At 47.0% G+C, this 22,642-nt stretch overlaps 1 protein-coding gene across 1 annotated transcript; it reads right to left on the reverse strand.

Annotated features, from left to right (window-relative positions):
* Positions 1-1,711: 1,711 nt before the first annotated feature.
* Positions 1,712-22,195, reverse strand: LOC147692055 (homeobox protein SIX6-like). Its single transcript, XM_086936728.1, has 3 exons — positions 21,334-22,195; positions 16,932-17,095; positions 1,712-2,320 (listed from the first exon to the last, which is right to left on the reverse strand). The coding sequence occupies exons 1-3, from the start codon at positions 21,694-21,696 to the stop codon at positions 2,134-2,136; spliced, it is 714 nt and encodes a 237-aa protein (XP_086792854.1). The 5' UTR covers positions 21,697-22,195; the 3' UTR covers positions 1,712-2,133.
* Between the last annotated feature and the right edge of the window lie 447 nt (positions 22,196-22,642).

The following is a 22,642-nucleotide window of genomic DNA, read 5'->3' on the forward strand; positions in this document are numbered from 1 at the left end:
GATGTCCTCCTTGATCGAGGCAAAGAGTTCCGACATAAAGGCCTTGGTGGCCGGCGCTTCTTCATCTGATTGTCTAGCTGAGCCACTCGCTCCAGGGGAGTTCGGTGGTTGCGATGTTTTAGAGGCTCCCTCCTTCAATGATCTCCCTTTGCGCGGCAATTGCGACATCGTGGCGAAGCCGTGGAGGTAGGGCCGTCCAAGATGTAGGCCGTGCAGGAGGACCTGCGTCACAAATGGCAGCCGCCCGAAAAAATGGCGGTGTGAGACCACTCGTCGAAGACGCCGAGACACGGCAGCAGAGTTAGGGACCCCGTCTCACGGATCCGGGCACGGGGGCAGACATCCAGCTAATGCATAACCGAGTCTCCCGCCTCTGGATCGTGTGGGCTGGGGAGATGGTCCGCGTGGCAGAGCAGGGTCTCGAGGCAGTCAATATCCACTCCCGGGCGTTCCGCAGAAGCCAACCACCCCCAGCCGTAGGCAATGCCGGGAGCGGGCCCCTCCAAGCAGTACTGTGTTCACAACGGTGGGGATGACCCCCCGGTTAGCATAGGCCGTCGAGGGCGCCGATGTGGCGGCAGGGATAGCCACGTCCCGATCGCCCAATCCCGCCAGAGCTCCACAGTCCAGGTTCACGTGGCCAGCCACCTGACGAGTCCTCCAGCCGTTCAAAGCAAGGGTTGTAGTGGAGGGAGTCCGGGGGCCGGGGAAGGCATAGGGCGTCCGCCGCTCCGTGGAGTCAAGCCCAGTCAATGCCGAGTCACTGCGCCTACGGCGGCCTCGAACCCACGCAAGACCGGGGCTTAGCAGGCCCGACGTTGAAGAGCTCCCGGCTGCGCCGTACAGCCACTCCGGAAGACGCCGATGACACTAGACCACTCCGCTCGGTGCCGTAGTCTTCTGCGGCCGTTTCAGAGCGGATTGAAGCCCTGTAGATGATGCTGAACAATGCTTAGCAGGTCGGGCGCCGGAGCGACTCGAAAGCACGTCCTACTCCGACGCCATCTTGGCCACGCCCCCCCTCCATTTTGGTTTTATGTGAGTAGCACTACTATGGTACTACCTTGCATACTACAAAATGCAGTTTGTGAATAGGTCCAACAGTGTTTGTCAAAATATAAAACCCAGTATCTGTTTGGAGCATTATCTTTGCTCCCACTCAAGTGATGTATTTACAGTGTAAACTCAACTATCACCTATTCCCCCTTTTCCAGTACGTACTTCCATGCAATAGCAACTTAACGCAAGCGCTCAGGACACTCAGCCAGGAATTCCAAACCATCCGTTATGAAGAAAATTATGAGTACATATATGTGTCCGAGTTAACATGGCTGCAGTTTTATTTACATTAATACAATGGCCGACTCACAAGCAGAGCAAACAATCTATCTTTGTTTATGATAACCAACATAACAATTTTGGCATTAGTCAATGTTCAATGATCAGCAGATGTTAAAGTCTTTGGATTGTTCTGTCCTTGAGATACCCCAGCTCGAGATAGCAGGCTAAAATTGCTAACATTTGTTAGTTCTTAGTAGCAGCAACCACTTGGGTTTATGCTGCGAGTGCAGAGTATGTTTTGGGATATCCTATGCTATTCCCATTCTTAGCAGTCTCTCTTTGTCATCCGCTGCTGCTGTGATCACATCCTCCAGGGGCCCACTTAAATTACCACCACATGTTGCCCCTGGCTTATTCAAAGTGGCCTTACTGAAAGTCTACCCACTGGGCTTTGTGCACTTCGTGTGAGTTTCAGAGCCCTGGCAAGCTTCTTGACAGATCCTTCCATTATGTCCACCTGTGTGTACCACCTGAGAACCCGGACCTTAAGGCTGCGTCAACACTCCGGCCTCAGATGCCCACTACCCATGGCAGGTCTTCTTTATAACCAGTGCCATTCTCTGACAAGCCACTGACTGTCATTGTCTGTTTTCTGAAGGACCTCTGCTGATGCCATTTGCTGGCCCGCCACGGTTGCTCTGGCGTCTGTCCGAAGTCTTAACAAGGCAGCCATGATCTCAGCAATCCAAAGGTGTATCCTGCATATGTTCCCTTGTTCCTTTCAAGAGGCAGCACCATCTTCCTGGTACCTGGCTGCTCTGCAATACTTGTCCAGTGGCCGAGAGATGGGAGTCACTGGCCGCTGTCAGTCAAGGGAGTGTTTGGCTGAAGGGGCATTAGACTGGCTTCAGTGTCACAGATAAGGCCAACATGCATCATAGGACCATGTCTCTGCATGCTACATGTAGACAACAGCGTGTGTGAGGCTTGTTGTGCACCTGTGGAAGCATGGCCGGGGTTGCTGCTGTCCTTCGGAAGCCTGCGTTGTCAGCGGTATCAGGAAGTAAGGAAGGAGAAAGAAAACAACAAAAAGAAAGTTAACAACAAATGTTTTCTGCAACGCAACACACAGGCTATAACAATTTGTGTTTGAAATATACTCATCCCCTGCTGCTCCTATCTCTTCATGTTTGTATTTGAATTGAATTGGTTTGTATTGGGTGACCTTGTGGCTTAGATTTCGCTTAACAGGTAGTGTTGTGATTGCCTGTTCATTATGGTGAGTTTTAGAGTGCATCTTATATAAAGTGAGAGTTACCCCAGGACAAGGTCCCCCAGGTAGGACTGTGGGAGCAGTTGCCCAATCATGCCAGTCATCAAAATATTGTATAAATGGCCACTTTAATGGAATAGGTCTGGTCTAACAATAAATTATCCCAAGTAATGCCTTACATTCTAAACCATCATTTACCTTATTAATACCACGTATTTTACTTAAGCATACTGGACCTTAATCCACCTGCATGCCCCTCCACATTCAACACATCTTCCCATCCTCTTGATCCCATCACTTGCCATTGTGCAGTCATTTCCTTCTGTCCTTCTTTTCCCCCTTCACTGGCCATTATGCTCTTGGCTCACCCTCTTGCAACTCCTTACCAGGAATCATGGTTCAAGTCTACACCCATCAAGTCCCCTGGTTGACTCCTCTCATGGTCCGAGTCTAGCTATGTGCTAGTCCCCACCCTGCCAAACCACCTATTGAAGAAACTTCTCGGCAAACCTGACCCCAGCAGCAAAACAAACCCCTCACTGGTGTCCAATCTGGCCAACTCTCAGGTACTGAGGATAAGGCAGAAGAGGAGGGTTTGCCCTGCTAGTCCCTATCTAAACCCGCTCTGCCCAATCACCACCAGCGCACCACTGCCCGATTTGTGAAACAGAGACCAGTAGGCCTCCTACCGTCACCAATTCGTCTGCTTATTTCCCTTCCTACCTTTCTCAACTTTGTGCTATAACTCCTTCCTTCTTCACTTCATTTTCAAGCACTGCTAGACATTTACCACATTCCTTATCTGAGGTAACATTGCCTCTATCAATTTATCGCTGTTATGATGTTTCAGTGGCATGCATGGTTGATTTTGCTACATTGTTACCATTCTGACAGAAATTAGTGCTTAATTTGAGCCAGTGGTTTCCGGTACTCAGCACCAGCACTTAATCATCAACACTGGCGCTTTTCATGAGCACCAGTTAGGGGGACAGGGGCTCAGGGCATTAAGTGATGTGCCCAGAATCACAGGAGGTTGAGCTGAAGCCAAGACTCGACCCTGGGGGCATATGTACAAAGAAGTAGCAGAGGGAGAGGTGTTACCCGTCACGGCTTAACACCTCACTCTGCCACTTCAGAAATGCAAAGCTGAACCATAGTTACAAGAATATGGTGCAGCCTTGTGTTCTCCCCTGCGATGGTGCTAGACTTTGCTGCCTAGTGCCAATGCAGGCACCCTTGCACCATAGTGCAAGGGTGTCTGTGTGCGGGGGAAGATTGTTTATATGTAGGAAGGTGTCCCTTCCTGCACATAAACAATCTATAAATGCCGTTTTGTCATTTCTATGTGTGCTGCTTAATGCAGCACACATGGAAGTTACAAAATGTCATTTTTTTAAAAGATTGTTTATGTGCAGGAAGGGACACCTACCTACACATAAACAATCCAAGGCGTTTTTGCTTTTTCCAAGGCAACACACATGGAAAAAGCAAAAACGAGGTAAAATACAGCATTTCTCCTCGTTTCGCCAAGTTAAGGCCAGGATTTCCTTGGTCTTTAATTTTGGCGCTGCCTCCTATTCACGCTGTCCTTATAAATAGGGGGCAGCGTCAAAATCAATGGGTGTTACAGTGAAACGCCCACTGCAACACCCACTGCCCACCCCTTTCATGCTAAACATAGCATGAAAAGGGACCGTATTAACAAGGCAGCGTTTAGCCACGTTAAGTGGCTGAACGCTGCCTTGTAAATAAGGAGAACCCAAATCATCATGGAAACATCACTAAAAGTGACGTTTCCGTGGCAATAGGGACTTATACATATCCAAAAAAACTATGGGAGAAAACAAGGGTCTAAGGGATAGTGTTTAACGACCAACTAAGCTCCATACCCCAAATTCAAGTACATATATAACACAAGGGAGAAAAGCAGTCGGTTAAATCAAACTAGAATTCTAAAAGATCAGAAGGAGTGTTCAGCACATTCAGACAATTTGCCTAGCACTTGGCGTGAGTATGAGTTCCATCATCATTTGGAAAACAAAAGAGTAGAGTCTATACAGCCAGTGTTGCCCAAAGGCTGGCACACTTGAATATCGGACCTCTTACTCTTGATCTACTCAGCCAGAGAACTTTGCAAACAATATGGATGCTGATGGAGTGCAGTGCTTAAGTGAAAGTGAAGTTAAAAATGACTATAAGGACGAAAAATAAGTCACAATTATGTGTGCCTATGTATACCTTTGCTATTCTTATAATATATTATGCAGTTCAGCCTTGCCCACTGCCGACCTGAAACTTCTGTTACCTTAGTGCACTGTGTCAAGCCTATCAAGTCAATTCTCTGACTGTGCAGTGCTCTGAAACCCACTTTGAGTGGAGTTTGCACTTTATTACACAGGTGACGGTAGAATCAAATGGTTCAAAAAGATTTTAAAATAAAGATGGTTTTTTGTATTAGGAGTGTTGTGGGACCTCGTTTCACAGGTCACTGAGTCACGTGACACTGTTTAACTTATCCATTGAGAAGGGTTTGGAGACTTAGCTCACCTCATGAAGACCCTCAAGAAAAACATGCGCCCTAAAAGCATGAAATGGATTTAAGGGAGTTAATAGTGGGAGTGGAGGGGAGGGGGGGCTAAAAATGGCTACTAACCAAGAAATTAAAGACATGGTATAAAACTCTCCCCACCTTGGAAATAGTTGCAAATTTGATCTGCAAATGGCTAGCAACCAAAGTGAACACATTTCAGAGTGGTAGGAGGAACAGAAGTCTGTCATACTTTTGTGGCAATAGATTAAGAGGTTTCTCTGAGGAACTTTACAAAGACACTGGCTTGTCAAGGAAAACATGATGTTGAATTGTCTAGGTAATACCTAGGAGGGTTGTGGCACAGACTGCTGACCTTTTTGGGGCCAAAATGGAAAGGTCTCAAACGTGTGAGGGCCTCGATCACAAGTACCACTGTATCCAAGACCTGCACCATTATCCGCTCCCTCAAGATTGTGGCAGTGCTTAAGGCTAGTACTTCTCGATTGATTACTACTTTATTTTGCAAAAGGTGTATTTCTACGGTGGTTCAATCTTGCGATTTGCAAATCCATCTCTCAAGGAACATTAGGCCACCCACGATTTTTCAGCAAAGATCTCCACTGTCCAGGCCATAACTCATTAAAGTCTGATTATGGACCCTCCTATACATTCTACCTGCACACACGCTATAAAGCACCTACAAAAATTTAGACAACTGGAGTCATTCACAAACTAAAACCAAGAGATAGGATTTAGCCTGAAAGGGACGACTTCTAATGGCTACCAGTTGATGCAAGGATAACATTCCAGATCGTTAAGCTAGTGCAGATAAGATTAATGGATAATGGGCTCTCAGATTAACAAAACGTTTCAACGTGGTGCGTCGCCAACAGCATGGCCGAGTGAGACGTGCTTTTCGCCGAGCTCCGGCTGAAAGCTTTATCCGACATAGATTCCGGTGCCCAGCAGACCCGGAGAACACAGCAATTGCCAGAGGAGGTGCCCTGCTGCTGCCCACAGTCGAAAGCGGGAGGAACGCTCTGATATTTGAGCCCAAGGAGCCGAAAATCGGGTGCCCCTGGTCGAGCTGGCAATCCCCAAGATGGCGCCTTACTGCATTTGAGGGCCGGAGACACCGCACCGAGACCTGTGAACCGGCGAGCAGGAGCCTCCGATAACGGGGGCTGACTTGTAGTGCGCCACCCCGTTGAACAAGCGACTGGGGTGCCTGAGAGGACCCTCTGCTCCTGAAGGTGCGGCCGAAATGAGAGGATCACGGTGGACCCGTGGGAAGAGCCCCTCCTCCCACCGGGACTGAGAACTGCTGCAGTGCCCGGGTGAGGCGAGGTGGAGGCCTGCGGCCGCTGTCGGGGCCAGTGTGTGTTGACTGCGGGCCCGCATCCTGGCGGAGCAGTGAGGCGCGAAGCGGAAGAGAGGCTGCAGACTGGCGAGCGGACCCCCGGGAGTATGAAACCACACAAGGGAGAGCCGATCTGAGGCAGCGAGTTGATCCGGGGCCATTTGATCCGCAGTGCAGCTGGGCAGTGGAGTGCTGCGGCAGATGGACCCCCCCCCCCCCCCCCCCCGAGTTCATGAACTGGCCCTGAGAGGGGCGAAGGACCTACAAGATGGCGTCGGAGAGGAGGTGAGGTGCGGGAGGAAGGGGGCGAGTGCCTGGATTGAGGCTGCGGCTGTGTGAGCAGTTCCCTCCCCACCCCCACCCACCCTGGGGCATTATGAGCAGTGGCTGCGCGAAGGAGAAGGAAGCGGCGCGGGGTGTGGCCGCAACGGATAGGGCGTCTCCCCCCCGAGCCACTAGCACCACTTTGAAGGTGGGACCGGTGCTGCCGGCCACTGTGACAGGCCTGGGGGTGCAAGCAGAGCAGGAGACCCTGGCGAGTAGACCGACCTGTGGGTGCGGAGGAGGACCTCGACGCCTATCTGAGAGAGTGACAAGGATTTGGCCATCAGGAGGGGACATCTCTGAGCGGGACACCTGGCGGTGGTCAGAGAGACTGCGGCAGGGCTGCATTAATTGGGGGAGGCGGGGAAGGCCACCGGAGGTTCGAACCTGCGAGCTGGTAAGGTGGGGCTGAGTGGTGGATTGGCGAGCCAGACTGGCGGTCTTCCCTCCTGCCTCCTGACCCACTTGCCTGAATATCTGCTGGACCGTGACTGGCCCCCGCCTTCCCCTGTGACACTGCACCCTTGAGAAGGGGCCCGCTTGCGGACGCATTGGGCGGGAAACACAAGAAATGCGGGGGGCGACAGGTGACTTGGCCTACAACACACGTGAGAGTGGAGGCTGCCTACACCTGAGCCTGCCCTACCTCACCATGGGTAAGGACAGAGATCCGAAACCGCCACGCCAGGACAAGATGGACCAGTACGCGAAGGTCATACCCCCTCCCCCCCCCCCCCCCCCCCCCAGGAGGAGCACCCGTTCGGATACAGATACCCTCCTCCAGGCAATACAGCCATCCAGAACAGCGCTAGAAGGGCAGATTGGTGCAGTCGGATCGGAAGTGGCGCTCTTGCGCCAGGACCTTTGGAACCTGGCGGGAAGGGTCACGGAGGCAGAGACGCAGTTGGGCGAGACGGAAGACTCGGTCCATGATCTGTGCAAGGATATGCAGGAACTCCAATCCTCTCAAAAGGGATGTAGTACTTTACAACGCATACTTTTACCACGCATGCTTTTACAACACTGGTCCCATGCTTATGTGATACAACAAAACAAATAAATATAGACGAAATCGCTTCTATATTTTCAGAAGGACATGTCCAGCCGGACAGAGGTCTTCCAGGTTTACTTAATAAACACAGTGTTTCAACAAATAAGATGTCAGGAGTACCTTCCACAATGCCCCTGTGTGGTACACAAGCCTGTGCCCGACACTAACGGGGTGAACAAAAGTGAAGATAGTAGGAAAGGTTCAAGGCAAAACAAACGTTTTTTCTGTTTACATATAAATTTGTACAGAAAATATCAAGCTGCACCATTACATAAAATCAAACAATCATTTGTATCGGGTGCATTAGCAAGTCGACGGCGTTTCGGTTTCATCAAAAGATCATAGAAACCATCATCAGGACAATTAAATACTTTGCCTTTGCATTAAACCTCAATTTTGCCGAGGCAGAGCACTTGTAGGCACCGAGAGTAAATACCGTCAAGATGCCCGTTTATTCATTTTGAACAGTCACCCACAATGGAGCGTCAGGTAATGCCGGTTTACACAATCGTAAACGGGCGACGCCAGGAAAAGCCGATAGCTTTGGTTATGGGATGTGTCCAGGGACGGCGTTTGATGAAACCGAAACGCCGTCGACTTGCTAATGCACCCGATACAAATGATTGTTTGATTTTATGTAATGGTGCAGCTTGATATTTTCTGTACAAATTTATATGTAAACAGAAAAAACGTTTGTTTTGCCTTGAACCTTTCCTACTATCTTCACTTTTGTTCACCCCGTTAGTGTCGGGCACAGGCTTGTGTACCACACAGGGGCATTGTGGAAGGTACTCCTGACATCTTATTTGTTGAAACACTGTGTTTATTAAGTAAACCTGGAAGACCTCTGTCCGGCTGGACATGTCCTTCTGAAAATATAGAAGCGATTTCGTCTATATTTATTTGTTTTGTTGTATCACATAAGCATGGGACCACTGTTGTTTCCATAAAACTGTTCCCCGAGGTCCCTGTTTGACTTGATTGGGGTCCCTTGTTGGTTAAGAATTGCTTTTACAACACAGTTTTTACATCGCAAACCTTTACAACGCATATCGCTTTGGGGTGCTGGATAGTGAAAAGTTTAATTTACTATTCCAACTCCAGTCCCCGTGGACACTAGGGAAGGTGTTGGATAGTAAATTAAACTTATTCCCTATCCTAGAGCGCCCCCCCAGCGCAATGCGTTGTAATGGTTTCCGTTGTAATGGTTGCGTTGTAACGGTAGTGCGTTGTAAGAGTTTCGTTGTAAAGGTTGTTCACCCTCAAAAGGACCTGCTGTGGAGGGTTGATGATGCGGAAAACAGAGCTCGACAGAACAATCTATGCTTTGTAGGTTTTGGAGAAGGAATTGAAGGGGCAAATATGCCAGAATTTCTCTATGCCTGGCTGCGGAACACCTTCCCGGCGGACAAGTTCTCTTCCTGTTTTGTCATGGAAGGAGCCCACCGGGCGCTACTAGCCCAACCACCGGCGGGCGCACAGCCTAGGCCCGTAATAGCGTGTTTCCTAAACTTCCTGGATAGGGACATGATACTTAGAGAGGCTTGGAAAGTAGGGGAAATATGGTATGAGAATACCATCATCATGATCTTCCCGGACCACAGTAGGGAGGTGAAAAAACAAAGGCGCACTTTTGACTCAGTTAAAGCTAAATTGAGAGAACGCAAGATACAATGCATGTTGCTCTTCCCTGCGAAATTGAAGGTCCTGTTCGTCATCTGCGTGATCTCTGCGCCACCTGCCTTTTGCAGTCTGGCACCACGCTTTCAGCCTGCGCATCGTGTGCTGGAAGGGGCCTGAAAGTTTGGTAGCGTGTAAGTGGCCTACCTTTTCAAGTCCGGCACCCTGTCTCTGATTTGCGTGCGGAGTAGCAGATCAATTGGTAAGTCCTGACCTCAAAAAGTTGCGGTTTCTTCATTTGTTAGTTTGCGAGCTGGAGGGGCAGCGAGGGAAAAACAATAAGAGCTGTCTGCCTGGCCTGAAAGGATCATTTTCCCTGCTTGATGTCTCCTACCTCGTGATTCTTACACTCATAATAAAGACTGTTAAAATTCACACCAGGTATTGACAGCAATCGAGCAACAGAAATGTACATTTACATATTTTAGGAGACAATTATTCATGGATTCGAGGCAGCGTCTTTTGGTGTGAATGCTGGTGCCTAGAGACAGCTGGAGCGCTGCTGGGTTTACGTTACCGAATACCTCGGTTGACAAAAATAGCGACTGGATTTCTCCATCAGCAGTGGACAGAAACAGCCTAAATGGAGAAGGATTGGTAGAGCAACTTCAGTTTAGCCTTTAGCGGTGATCTAAAGTGCAGGTTCGGTGCTACATTAAGAGCACTGCAGACAGCTGTCTTACAGCTCTGCTGCAGTATTCCTCAAGAGGAGCCCAGGTTGTGTGCTGCACCGAGGGTACAACTGGTGGAACAGAAGTGAACGATCCCCTCTCACATTACTGCAGGACAGAGTCCATGTGGCACCTAAATGTACCACGAGGGATGTATTTGGTTCAATACCTACATGCCCCCGCTGTCAGAGGTTATCAGAGATGCCAGTTCCAATGCAAATGTTATATAGAGCGGGAGGAGTGAGGTGTGCCAGGGTCGGACTCACACCCTGGAACACAAAGGTTTGGAGAGGTACAAATCCGGATAAGATGTATCTGATTGTAGCAATGCCATCAGCAACAGGTCCAAGGTGCCTCTGACTAGGCCGGTCAGTGGACAAAAACCCATCAAATAGTGTGGAACTAGTTCCAGTGAGCAGCGCAGCGCTTTATGAAGAACATTTGTATTGGAGAAGGAGGTGATTATGGTGCGTGGAGTCCAGTTGAGAACAGGTTACATATATGAAGCTGCAATGGGCCCTAGGAGTGAGTACATGTACTAAGTAGCATGCTATATATTCTATTAGGTGGTTATATTACTTCTAATCACAGATGGGTGTGACAGGGTTGCCCTTTTGTGGTCAAGGAGTGGTCAGTTATCCATGGTGATGCCTGTACTGATTGTTTGATACCACATTCCTAGCCAGGCTGAGAGCTCTTGTGTGAGATGTTTCGCATTCCGGTGTCACATTTGGGTAACTTTATTTGAAAGGTTCTAATCCAGGATGTGTCGGAGTGAAGAAAGAAAAGTACTTTTCAGCAGGTTAGCAGTCAGTACTGTGACGACCATGGCTTCTGTGCTTGGTTGCATTGCGAGGGTGTCGAGGGGGGTCTCTTGTTAAAATGCACTACATGGTTGGTCTTTAGTAGCTCATGATGATTTTCGCTGATCAGAAGTAGCTCTCACTACAAAAAAGGTTGGAGACGCCTGGGCTGGAAAGAGACACCATGGCATGCTGCACTAGTCTCCACTACTTGTACGGGGGGTGGGAGGAGGTGATTACCCCCGGCTACGCAGATAACCATAGAGGTCTGGGACAGGGCAACCAAGATGATGGGGTGGTCACATAGACCCACCAAGCAGACACTGATATGGAACTGTACATGGCTAAAGGAGCTTCACAAACTCACAGGTTTTAGGGGATGGGACGATATTGGGATCTCCGTGTTGGGGGACCTGGTAGCGAAAGTGAAATTCAAACCCTATGGGTCCCTGGCGGCAGAATATGGCCTACGCCCTACTCAGTTTCTCAAATCCACGCAACTGCGCCATGCATGGAGGGCTGAGGCGGCGCTTATGTTGCTAGAATATGGCCCACTGGAGGATCGTCTGTTGCAAGATCGAGTACCCAGTAAACTAGTGTCACTGACGTATAAGACCCTGAATAATAACACGCCGGACAGATGAGGGAAACTGAGAGCAACGTGGGAACAGGACTTGGGCGAGATGGACACAGTAGATTGGGAAGCAGCCTTGATGCATCACAGAGAAGTCGCGATTAAATCCTGACTGTGACTCATACAATATAAGTAGGCTGTCCGGTTTTAGGTTTAAACCTATAATAACTGATAAAACCCCACTGAAAGAGAAATAGCCCTCACCAGTGAAAACATATAAACACTGAAAAAACACCTGCACAACCACAAACTAAATGCCATTCAAAGAAAGGAAAAAGAGAGTGAAAGAGTCATATATTTCTTCCAGAAGGGGCCAATACAATGTAAATTTGTTATACAAGCTAGCAGTAAGAAAGACTGGGCTAACTTTATTCTGCTTAAGTTTTGTTGTTTAGGGATGCCACTAAAATATTTTTTCTTCTTCCTTTTGCTTTTTCAGTTTTGTGGTCTTTCGTCTAAAGATGCAGGGTTTGGAAGCATGTTTTAGGTCCTGTTTAATTATTTTATAAATTGTAGAGATTCAGGAAATATCAAAATCATATTTGATATTTTGGCTGCATTTGATTCTTTTACTGATAGATAAGGGGCAATGAATGCTATATTATCCATGTGGCAACCGTTTACAGAATTTTTGCAGAGTGATGATGCCAAAAGCAAGAAATTGGAGGATGTTTGATCTCATAACTTCTGTAGTGGCCATAATAAAAAATAAGAGTCTGAAAACACACTTGTCTACTAAGTGTGCAGCATAATTGGTGTAGATGTGAAACATCTCCTTGAGAGGAGGCTGGGCGGCACCTTTCATGACTTTAGCACTGCAACATGTTCCATGTTAGAGTGATTGCCACTTGGTAACAAAGAAATGTTGAAGAGCAATTCAGGAACATTTATTTTACAATGTATGAGAAATGGCTTGCAATGATGCACAGAAATGTCCCTTCACCACCAATGGTATTTGAAGTCAATTAAACCTCAATGTGGTACTCTGTACAAGTTCTAGATCCCTTCCATAAAGGTGTATTTCTTCCCTAGTTTCAAAAGTGCTGCTTCATTTTTGACTGCTTCAATAACTCTGAGGGCATAAGCGCCCAGCTCAACTCAATTGTTGCAGAACCTGCCCTGTGAATCGTAATTTTCAAGTGCACCAGTATTGGCATGGAAAGCTATGTCAGTGGCCAGAGTTAACAAATTGTGTACTGGCTGTTTTAGCTGCCCGTCTCAAGTGTCAATGTTGAGAGGGCCTTTTCACAGAAGTTTACATGGGAAGGAAAGAGCGAGCACACATGACCAAAGACTCACTGAAGAAGTATTGTATGGTGTACTACAATAGGTTTAATTAGCAAAAATCTATTTGGACCTCATACACACTATATGTACACTCTCTATATACCATGCGCGATCAGTGCAGAAAGCAAGCAATAATAAAAGTAAAACGTTACATAAACACTGGAAAAACACTGTTTCTGTAGTTTTTAATGGCACAAAAATGTGTAACCACTGATAACCACTGTTTTTTTAAGGTATTGAAATCACTTGAAAACACTGATAAAACCCCACCAGAATTTACCAAAAAATAGAAACTGAAAACAGGAAAGCCTAAATATAAGATACTACATAGGATATATTATGATAGAGCCAGACTGAACCGCATGGGTCGCGCTACTGACTCCTGCTGTCTCGATGTGGACACCCGCAGGGGACCTTCTACCACGTTATATGGGACTGCCCTGTTATCCACACCTATTGGACACACATACTGGGGGAGTTGAGAGAGGTGCTAGAGGCGGAGCTCCGAATGGACCCACAATTCATTTTACTTGGGATAACAACTGATATAGATTTGAGCCGCCCACATCTGATTTTCGGGATGCTGGCTCTGGGGCTGGTGAAACGGGATGTGGCGCGAGCATGGGGAGCACCAGCGCCTACCCCGGTTGGGGAATGGAGGAGGGGAATGGATATGTACATGGCGGCCAAAAGAGTAACGAACAAAGCTAGAGGATGTCCTCAAACATTCCGTAGAGTGTGGGGCAAATGGAGAAGGTACAATGGTCTTGATGGGGGTCAGGGCCCAGATTAACGCACTAAGACTCCTGAAGGATGAGGTTGGGTTGCGGGTGGGCGGGGGACGAGGGTTGGGGCCGAATATTGTGGAGAATTGCTGGGATAAAATAGAGTATAAATTGAGGAGTGCCCCCTATAGGTATAACAGAGAAATACTCTGTAACCAAAGTTTAAAGATCAAAATTGCACAGTGTGCCAAACCTTTTTTACAGGACAAAGCATGTCCTTTTAGAAGACCCCTCACTCACCAACCTAGATGGTGACATGCTTCATCATCGGGGTCCCACCCCGCAGGCCGTGTGCCAGCAGGGTGTGCTTCGACACCTTACTACAGTGGTGCAGTAGTTTTTCTTTTTTTGAGTGAGTGAGGGGTCTTCTAAAAGGACATGCTCTGTCCTGTAAAAAAGGTTGGGCACACTGTGCAATTTTGATCTTTAAACTTTGGTTACAGAGTATTTCTCTGTTATACCTATAGGGGGCACTCCTCCATTTGTTGTTTAAAATATTCAGAAGGGGACCAGGAGTTCACGCCCTACACTCATGTAGAACACCCTTTTTCTCTCCTTTGGTTTTGAATAAAATAGAGTATGGCAGAACTATGCCCTGTAAGAAATGGCTAGATCTTGTGGAATTGATGCTCATGATGTCGTACTTGTGGATGGTGGGTGGGGGGAGGGGGAGCGCCTGGGTGAGGGGTTAACCATCTGTGACTTGTCAGTGGTGCTACTGTTGGTTAAAAATGCAAATCATTTTTTTTTAACTTTTAATGACACTGAACGTACGATCTATCTTTTTGAACACCTCTAATCTAATCTCCGTTAGCTGTCATGGCTTAATGCCTCACTCCGCCACTTCAGAAACGCAAGGCTGCACCATATTTACTAGAATATGGCGCAGCCTTGCGTTTACCCCTGCACAGGCACTACACTTAGCAGTGTAACGCCAATGCAGGAACCCTTGCACCATGGTGCAAGGGTGTCTGCGTGCAGGGCAAGATTGTTTATGTACCGGAAGGTCCCCCTTCCTGCACTTGAACAATCTTGAAAGGCCATTTTGTCATTTGTTTCTCAAAGTTAAGACCAGTGGATTAACACTGCCTTGTAAACAAGGTGAAGCCCCTAACACCACTGAAACTTCACAAAAAATGATGTTCCCGTGGCGATAGGGGCTCGTACATATGCCCCTCAGTTTGTTCAGAGAATATTATGCTCTGGTTTGAGAGTGGCATTATCTTGGACAGTTGCAGGACCTGGCAGTGAATTCGAGCACATTTCCTCTGTATCTTACAGGAATGGACCTCTTTTTCCCACTTTCCCTCACCCTGCATGTTGTTACAACACGGTTGTTACAACAATCGTGTTGTAACAATGCACACCATTACCCCGCAAGTCGTAACAATGACTTGCGGTGGGGGGTGCCGGATGTTGGAATAGTATAACTTACTTTTCCAACTCCAGTCTGTGCGGACAGTAGGGAAGGTGTTGGATTTTAAATCCAACACCTTCTACCCCCTCTGCAAGTGGTTGTAACGACTTGTGGGTGAGAGATGCGTCGTAAGGAGTGTTTTCCATCTTACAGTGCTTAATTTGAGCCTGTGGTTTCCAGTGCCCAGCACTTTATTGCCTAGACCAGTACTTAGGGCAGTCTGCTGATATGGTGGCCCTGTCTAATTTAGAGTTGAGCACAACAACAGTTTTTTACTAATTCAACATACATTGAAAATGATTAACACCTGCCACCAAAGCCATTCTTATAGCTTTGAGGGACTGGAGTAGTCAGAATTGCCACATTTATAGGAGTGTGGTGGTTAGTAGCTGGTTGTTATTATAATTGGCAGTGCTGGCAGTGGCAAAGGGTGATACAAGCGGAAGGGGTCTCCTGACGAGAGCCCCGGCACGTATAGTTTTTTTTTTACAAATTAAGCACTGATCTTGAACTTTTGTGCAATGAGGCAAGCCCTCCTTGGATATATGTAGTATAATGCCTAAAAGTCGATAACATAATTTAGAAAAATAAGGGGGAGAGGAAAAGGGAAAGGGAAGAGAAGGAAAAGGTAAGGGGAAGGTGAAGAGGAAGACAAGGAAGAAAGGGAACGTAAGAGAAGAGGAGAGGAGCGCAGAGCAGAGCTTGCCCATGTAGAAGCCATTACGCAGCATTAATGTTGGAACCTGATTGGCTAAGTAACCGGAATGGTGCAGAGCTGGTGATAGTGTGAAGGGAAGCACAGGTCCTGGTTTGGGCAGTTGCTACCTTCATGGTCAATAACAGCTGAGCGTGGAAGGTCCAAGGATTCCAGGACTATATCTGTTTTCACAAAGATTTTTATGAAGGCGGAGGAAACATACTCAAAAACTTTTAGAGTTTTGAAAAATGAACAGTTTTTGGAAAGAGAGAGTATGTTTTCCAGGTTAAAGTACTATTTTAAGGTTGACTCCTGTAATCATTGATGCAAATTTCCATTCAAGAAAAGGATCGATCCAAATTTTTAGGAAAAATAGAATTTTATTAATCCAGAATTGAGCATTGACAGTCGACACGTGTTTCGCCCTCTGTGACGAATTGCGCCAGGGCTTTCTCAAGGCTAGGTTCAGTTTCTTAGTGTCATTCTGTTGAATTCTCTAATGTACATCGTAATGGGTATATAATACAATAGATTCCTTGAATATGTCAGTATCTTTGCACACTCCTGTGTGTGTCCACGAACGCACCAGCCACTGTCTCTTCTACACCACCGGACTGGTGCCTCTATCCCCGACGTTTCGCCCCCGTGTGCGAATGACTCCTGCTGGAGTCATTCGCACACGGGGGCGAAACATACATTAGACGTACATTAGAGAATTCAACAGAATGACTCTAAGAAACTGAACCAGCCTTGAGAAAGCCCTGACGCAATACACCACAGAGGGCGAAACACGTGTTGGCTGTCAATGCTCAATTCTGTATTAATATTCTATTTTTCCTAAAAATTTGGATCGATCCTTTTCTTGAATGGAAATTTGCATCAATGATTACAGGAGTCAACCTTAAAATAGTACTTTAACCTGGAAAACATACTCTCTCTTTCCAAAAACCTTCATGGTCAATGTCTACCTCATTATGGCCTGTTGAAGCAGCCCGCTCCTATGCATCAATCTTCATTTCAGCAACCTTCGAGTCCGCTTCCTACATTAAATTGTCTGCCCTCGTCCCACCAGACAGATCCTCAAACCCGGCCATTCAGGTTGACTCGTTCGCTTTCTCTTGCATGCATTTGCTCTCACCGGTTTTTGGCCGAAGCTGCCCGGTCTCTCTGGCGTCGATTCTTGAACCAATTTCCCACCTGGGTGGGGGTGAGGCCTGTCGCTTGGGCTAGGTGCCGCTTCCGGGAAGGGTTGGGGTATGGGTCCTGCAGGTACCACTCACGCAGTAGGTTACGTGTTCTTTCCTAGGGCAAGAAAGCAGTAAAAGCAAAGCAAAGTTAGAAAGGGAGTTCTTTGTGTGAGAGCCCCGGGCCCCAGGGATGTGCTTTCCAGAAGAGGCGTTTATGGCTACCAGTGCATGCTGGTCTGCGAATCCCCCAAGGCACCATGCCTGTTACACGACCTTCCTTTCCCTCTAAGGCCTTTACTGGAAGTATTTGTCCTGCTTCCTCTTGTTGTGTCTCTATGGTCATCAGAAGGGTCATGCCTTTCTACTGAATGCATTTATATGGCTATTAGAGAAAGCCCTGTCTGCCTTTCAAGGCTATTTATTAGTGGAGCTACATCTCGCCTTATGCGCCTCGCTCTGGTTACTAAGGGGGCTCCCTGTGTGCCTATTGAGGTCATTAGAGGTACTTCATGACACTTGGAGCTTCTCTGTATGATCATCAAGCCACTGAGGCAGCACTGCTTCCCCTGGCCTCACTATAGCTGTTAAAGGAACTCCCTATGAAGCCACTGCCTGCTTCTCCACTCTTACTGGAAACGCACCATGGATTGATACCTCCTTCCTCCCTATAGCTTTTAGATAAGAGCCATGCTCTCCTACCTCCTGCCTCAGCTGTACTACGGGATATCGAGGCTAGAAATATCGTATGATGCCTTAGGCCTGCTAGCATGAATTGGCAGTGGGCTGTAGAACTTCATTACTGGGCTCCGTCCTGGGGCCCCGCTGATCTCTATACATATAATGTGGATAGAGTGGTTGTCCCCCCTTCCCTCCCTCCTCTCTCCCCCTCCCTCCCCCTCCCCCTTCTCCTACTCCATGAGTATTTACAGGAGCTTCTGTTGTAACCCTGGATGTCACTTGCTATACTAGCCTCCACCATCATGCATTAGCATAACAATAACACACAACCCACCCCTTGAGGTGTAATACACATATCAATCCCTCCCTTCCATACCCTACAGGTTTTTCCACCAGACAGTGCTGGCCTCACGGGAGCATGCTGCGAGGCCCGTGTTACCTTCCCTTAGGTTAAGAACCTTCCTGCTATTTTCCTAGGAATGGGTGCCACTTTGAGAGATTCGGCTTTACACTTCAGATTAGTATTTTATCTGCACTCTGATTTCTCCAATGAGAGATAATAGTCTCGCCATCACTAGACCGATTATGAAGGGAAATTTCACCCAGTGCCTGGTATGATCAGTTTCCCTACACATCCCCCTTCACCCCTCACAGTGTGGAGCGCGTTCACTGAAGTCACTCTACGTCTTCCGACTATACAGTCACATAATTAAGCTATGACTTGACTCGCTCTCTGTTAACCCTTTTTTCCCCTACCTCTAGGTCGCCTAATTAGAGCAGGACCCCGCGGCCCTCTTTGCACCCGACCCTGAGAGGTTGTATTTGCTTTTTACAATGTGAATGAGCATTTAATCGTTTCTTTTCTTGTGCAGTACCTTGCTTTAGGTCCAGACGAATCGCTGGTTGGCGAGAAACATGTTGATCACACCAAGGGGTTGAGTTAGATGTCTGTATACCCCCACAGCCTTTAGCTCCTCTCCCACCCCTTTTAATTAGGGAATCAGCCACGTCAATAAAACTTATTGTGGACTGGTCACCCTTTTTAACATTCACTCACTTTGCACTGACTACACTCTCCTCCGTCCTCACTCACACTCACCATCGGCAAGGAACAAAAGAACTCCGCCAAAAGAGTGCCTTTGGGCACTCCGTCAGACATTGCAGTGCCGGTCTGACGAGGGGCAGTGAGCCGATGAGGATACTGGACATCCTTCAGTCAGGGTGTGTTTCACACCTAACGCTCAGGGTGTGTGAGGCTCTCTAGTTCCGACAAGAGAACCTACCTAGTTCCTTGACTCTTTGCATCCACTCTCTTCTTCACACTGTATCACTATCCCCGGGGAACTTTGTACTCCTCTGTGTGCTCTAGAAATATCGTAATACATTAATATCGTGGACGAAATATCAAGGGATAACAAAAATATCGAAAGGTAAGTGCATACAGAGTAAGTGTAGGTTTACTATTCTTAACTCCACATCTATGCACCTTGAATATATATATATATTGTGGTGGTAGCCACTCTGTAGTACAAGTTAGGGAGACCAGAGAGATAGGGATTTTTTGGAATATTGTCCCTTAATAATCTTGCACACGTTTGGCGAATGTCTGCAAAATTTTGCAGACTTACTGCCCCTGTTGCATTCTTGGAGTTTTAAGGTGTTTGGTCAAGGGGTGCAACGATTAAGAAGGGGTCCAAAATGTGCATAAAATCAAATGCATTTTATATAGACTTTTATGTTTTGTGTAGTGGGAAATCCATTGGTCGGATTTTTGCAAAATGTACCTCAAGTCAGTGGGGTAAGTATTTTATATGTTTTAAGTGTTTTTAATTTAGCTATATCTGCGGGCCACTAAACTGTATGTCTCTCCACTGTATAGTACTCCATTGTACTTCCATTCCAGTGAACGCTATTTCACTTTCTGCCACTCCACAGTATGAGTCCAGTGGATGTCACTGGAGAGTATGTTATTTCAGTATACGATGTTCCAATATATGGTCCTACAATGTACAACACTCCAGTCTATAGCACTCCACTGTACGCTAGTACAGTGGACGCAAATACATTCTGCAATATTTACAAAATGTAACTCTACTACAGCACACTCCACTCTATGCTATCCCACTGTATTCCACTGTAGTGCACACCACTGCACTCTATACCGCTCCATTATACGCCACTGCAATGTATCCTAATTAATTCTATGCCACTCCACTGTATGCCATTCCACTGACACCACTCAAGTATACCTGATTCCACTTTACTCCACTCCACTATACCTCAATCTGCTGTACCATAGTCGACTTTACAATGCTGTGCTGCACAATATTGTAGCGCACTCTACTCCACAAAGCTAACATGGAGGAATTTTTCAACTTTGTAATACTAACATTAGAAAAAACATTAAAATTCACACAAAAAACAAAGGTTAAAGATAAATTATAGTTAGGAAAACATTATTTATGTTTGCTATACAAACCCAACGTAAACTACACAGCAATTAGAGATTCTACAGATACAGTTCTATTTTTAATTTATCATTGAAGCCCCACTTTCAAATTAATATGTCATACTTATAACTCACATTCATACTTGCACACCACCTTAAAATTCGTATAACTCGAACACCTCCACAAACACATTCTTCTCACCTCGCCCGCCAATCTACATTAACTATCAGGCTCCACTGGGCCATGTACCATGCACTATTTTCTGCCATATTATATAATTTAAGATGCCTTATGTGTTGTTATTAATGTTACAATTTCACATGCTCTAACTTCTGTAATATGCAAGGGTGTAGGTAGTGCAGGGAGAAGGGGCGAGTTATAGTTAATGTAGTGTGGCGAGTGAGGTGAAAAGACAGTGTACGGAGGTGTGTGAGTTATATGCATTTTAAGATGGTACATTAGTATAAATGTGAGATATAACTATGTCATTAATTTGAAATGATAAACTAAAAATAGAACTAGAACTTTGGAATGTCTAATGTTTCTGTAGTTTAAGTTGGGTTTGTAGAGCAAACATAAATAAAGTTTTCTTGACTATAACTTAACTTTTTATCTTTAACCTTTGTTTTTTGTGAATATATATATATATATATATATATATATATATATATATATATATATATATATATATATATATATATATATATATATATATATATATATACACACATACCTATAGATATTTTGCCCTTCTACAGTGTGCTCACTATTTTTGATGCCATCGTGATTCCTAACTCAAGATTCTGGTGGCACACCTCCCGCTTCGCTTTATGAAGAGTAGGCAAGCTCACTGCACCGAGAACCCTACCTCTTTGGAACAATTTGAGTAACTTCCTGCCATCCCACCTCTTGCCTCTTGATAGTGGTCAACGGGATTCCCTGCCTTTCTATGGCTATTGTAGGAGATCCTTGCCTTGATGTCAGAGGCTTCTCAAGGAGTGGGACCCTGCATCTTGTGGTCATTCAAATAACTCCCTTCTCTGCTACCAATATTTCTCTTTGACCCTCTCAGAGAGGTATCAAAGACACCTTCTGACCTTTTACGGCAGGCCAATGCCATTGAAGGGCCAGCATAGGGCAAGGTCAAACACGTCAGGCTGGCATGACAACCTAAGCCCTACTCATCGAGTATGCCACCTCTGCCCCAATTTGCCTCATCACTCACCTTGAAGCAGGAGGACTTTTGCTCCTGGTCTTGAGGAAGACTTGCCTCCACGGGCGCTCTCTTCCTGCCTGCCAGCTTTTCCAGTGCCCCGAGCCAATTGCCCCACCTTGGTTCCACCCCAGTCTGCAGCGGGGGCTCATCTCGGAAAGGGCATGGGGCGGCAAGGAGATGGTGTGACATGCCAGGGGCGCCACAGACTGGCCGCACCAAGTGGCCATTGGTGACCAGCGCAGGTGGCAGTGACCACAAGAAGCGTGCCAGGCGTTCAAACTCCCCGCTCTCCTGCAGCACCTGGCAGACACGGGCCACCTGCCGGGGCGTGAAGAGGGCCATCCCCACAGGGGGCAGCATCATGTGGTTCATGAGCGGGCAAGATACCTGTAATGACCGCAAACTTAGTCTGCGTGGAGGAAAGATGGCGACCAAGCCTGGCCAATCCTGGGCTCTCAAAAAGTTGATCTCCCAAAGTGAGGGCTGGAAATCATTGCTCTCATCATAACAAACAAGGTGTCTTTCCACCTTCTATAAAATGATCACTTAGCACTGACAAACCAAGCAAGCTCCTGAAAGGTCAGACGTTTGCAGAAGAGGAAAGGCCCTGCTGAGTGCCAACAGCAAACCAAGGAGTCATTTGGGCGCCGTCGAAGTTGTTTTCAAAGCCATCAGCCGGAAGAACGCCAGAATCTTTCATGTACAGGAAGCATGGATCTAGAAATGCCTGACACGTGCCCCGGCACTGAATATTAAAGGGTGCAGTCGGATATCAGTCAGTGTTTTCCGCAGTGTCGACACTTGATAATGCATGGGCATGGTTTACCATCACGTACTAAGTCTCGGGCCAGATCAGGCTGAGGTGCACCGCAGGAAGCGGTGAGTCCCACCACGCGCCGGGTTGGGACTCAGCGGTGTATCCGTCGTGTCGGTGGCCGGGCTTGGGAAGTGAGTGAGGCTGATCCCGGGGTGACCTGGATTTATAGACAAGCCGTCCTAATTAGCAGCTCGTTACTCTGTTATTCTATTGGATTTTCCCCAGGGGGCGGGCGTAATTGATGCTGGGACCATCCCCCATGAAATCTCCTCCTGGAAGGCGAGAGGCTTAGGGCCCAGGGATAATGCAATGTGTCATCTCAGTGTATCGTGCTGTGGTGTGTTCATGGCCAGCTTTAGGGTGGTGTGACCGGCGCAGTCCCGCCTGGCACTGACTTTGCTGGGTGGAGCTGTGTTTAAAAATAATCATGTGAACTTGTTTGTGCGTCCAAAAGTTTTCAGGCAACAATAAAAAAAAGTCAAGATAACTCTGGTGATTAAT

The sequence above is a fragment of the Lissotriton vulgaris genome, chromosome 9 (genome assembly GCF_964263255.1).
Source record: "Lissotriton vulgaris chromosome 9, aLisVul1.2, whole genome shotgun sequence".
In the NCBI taxonomy this organism is placed as follows: domain Eukaryota; kingdom Metazoa; phylum Chordata; class Amphibia; order Caudata; family Salamandridae; genus Lissotriton; species Lissotriton vulgaris.

Excerpts from the sequence above, each read along its gene's own strand:
- LOC147692055 (XM_086936728.1), bottom strand. The coding sequence starts at position 21,696 with ATGAACCACATGATGCTGCCCCCTGTGGGGATGGCCCTCTTCACGCCC. Across the intron at positions 17,096-21,333 it reads AAAAGTCCTCCTGCTTCAAG|GAAAGAACACGTAACCTACT; the intron begins GTGAGTGATGAG and ends TTCTTGCCCTAG. Across the intron at positions 2,321-16,931 it reads GCAGCTTCGGCCAAAAACCG|GCTTCCGAAGGACAGCAGCA; the intron begins GTGAGAGCAAAT and ends CTGACAACGCAG.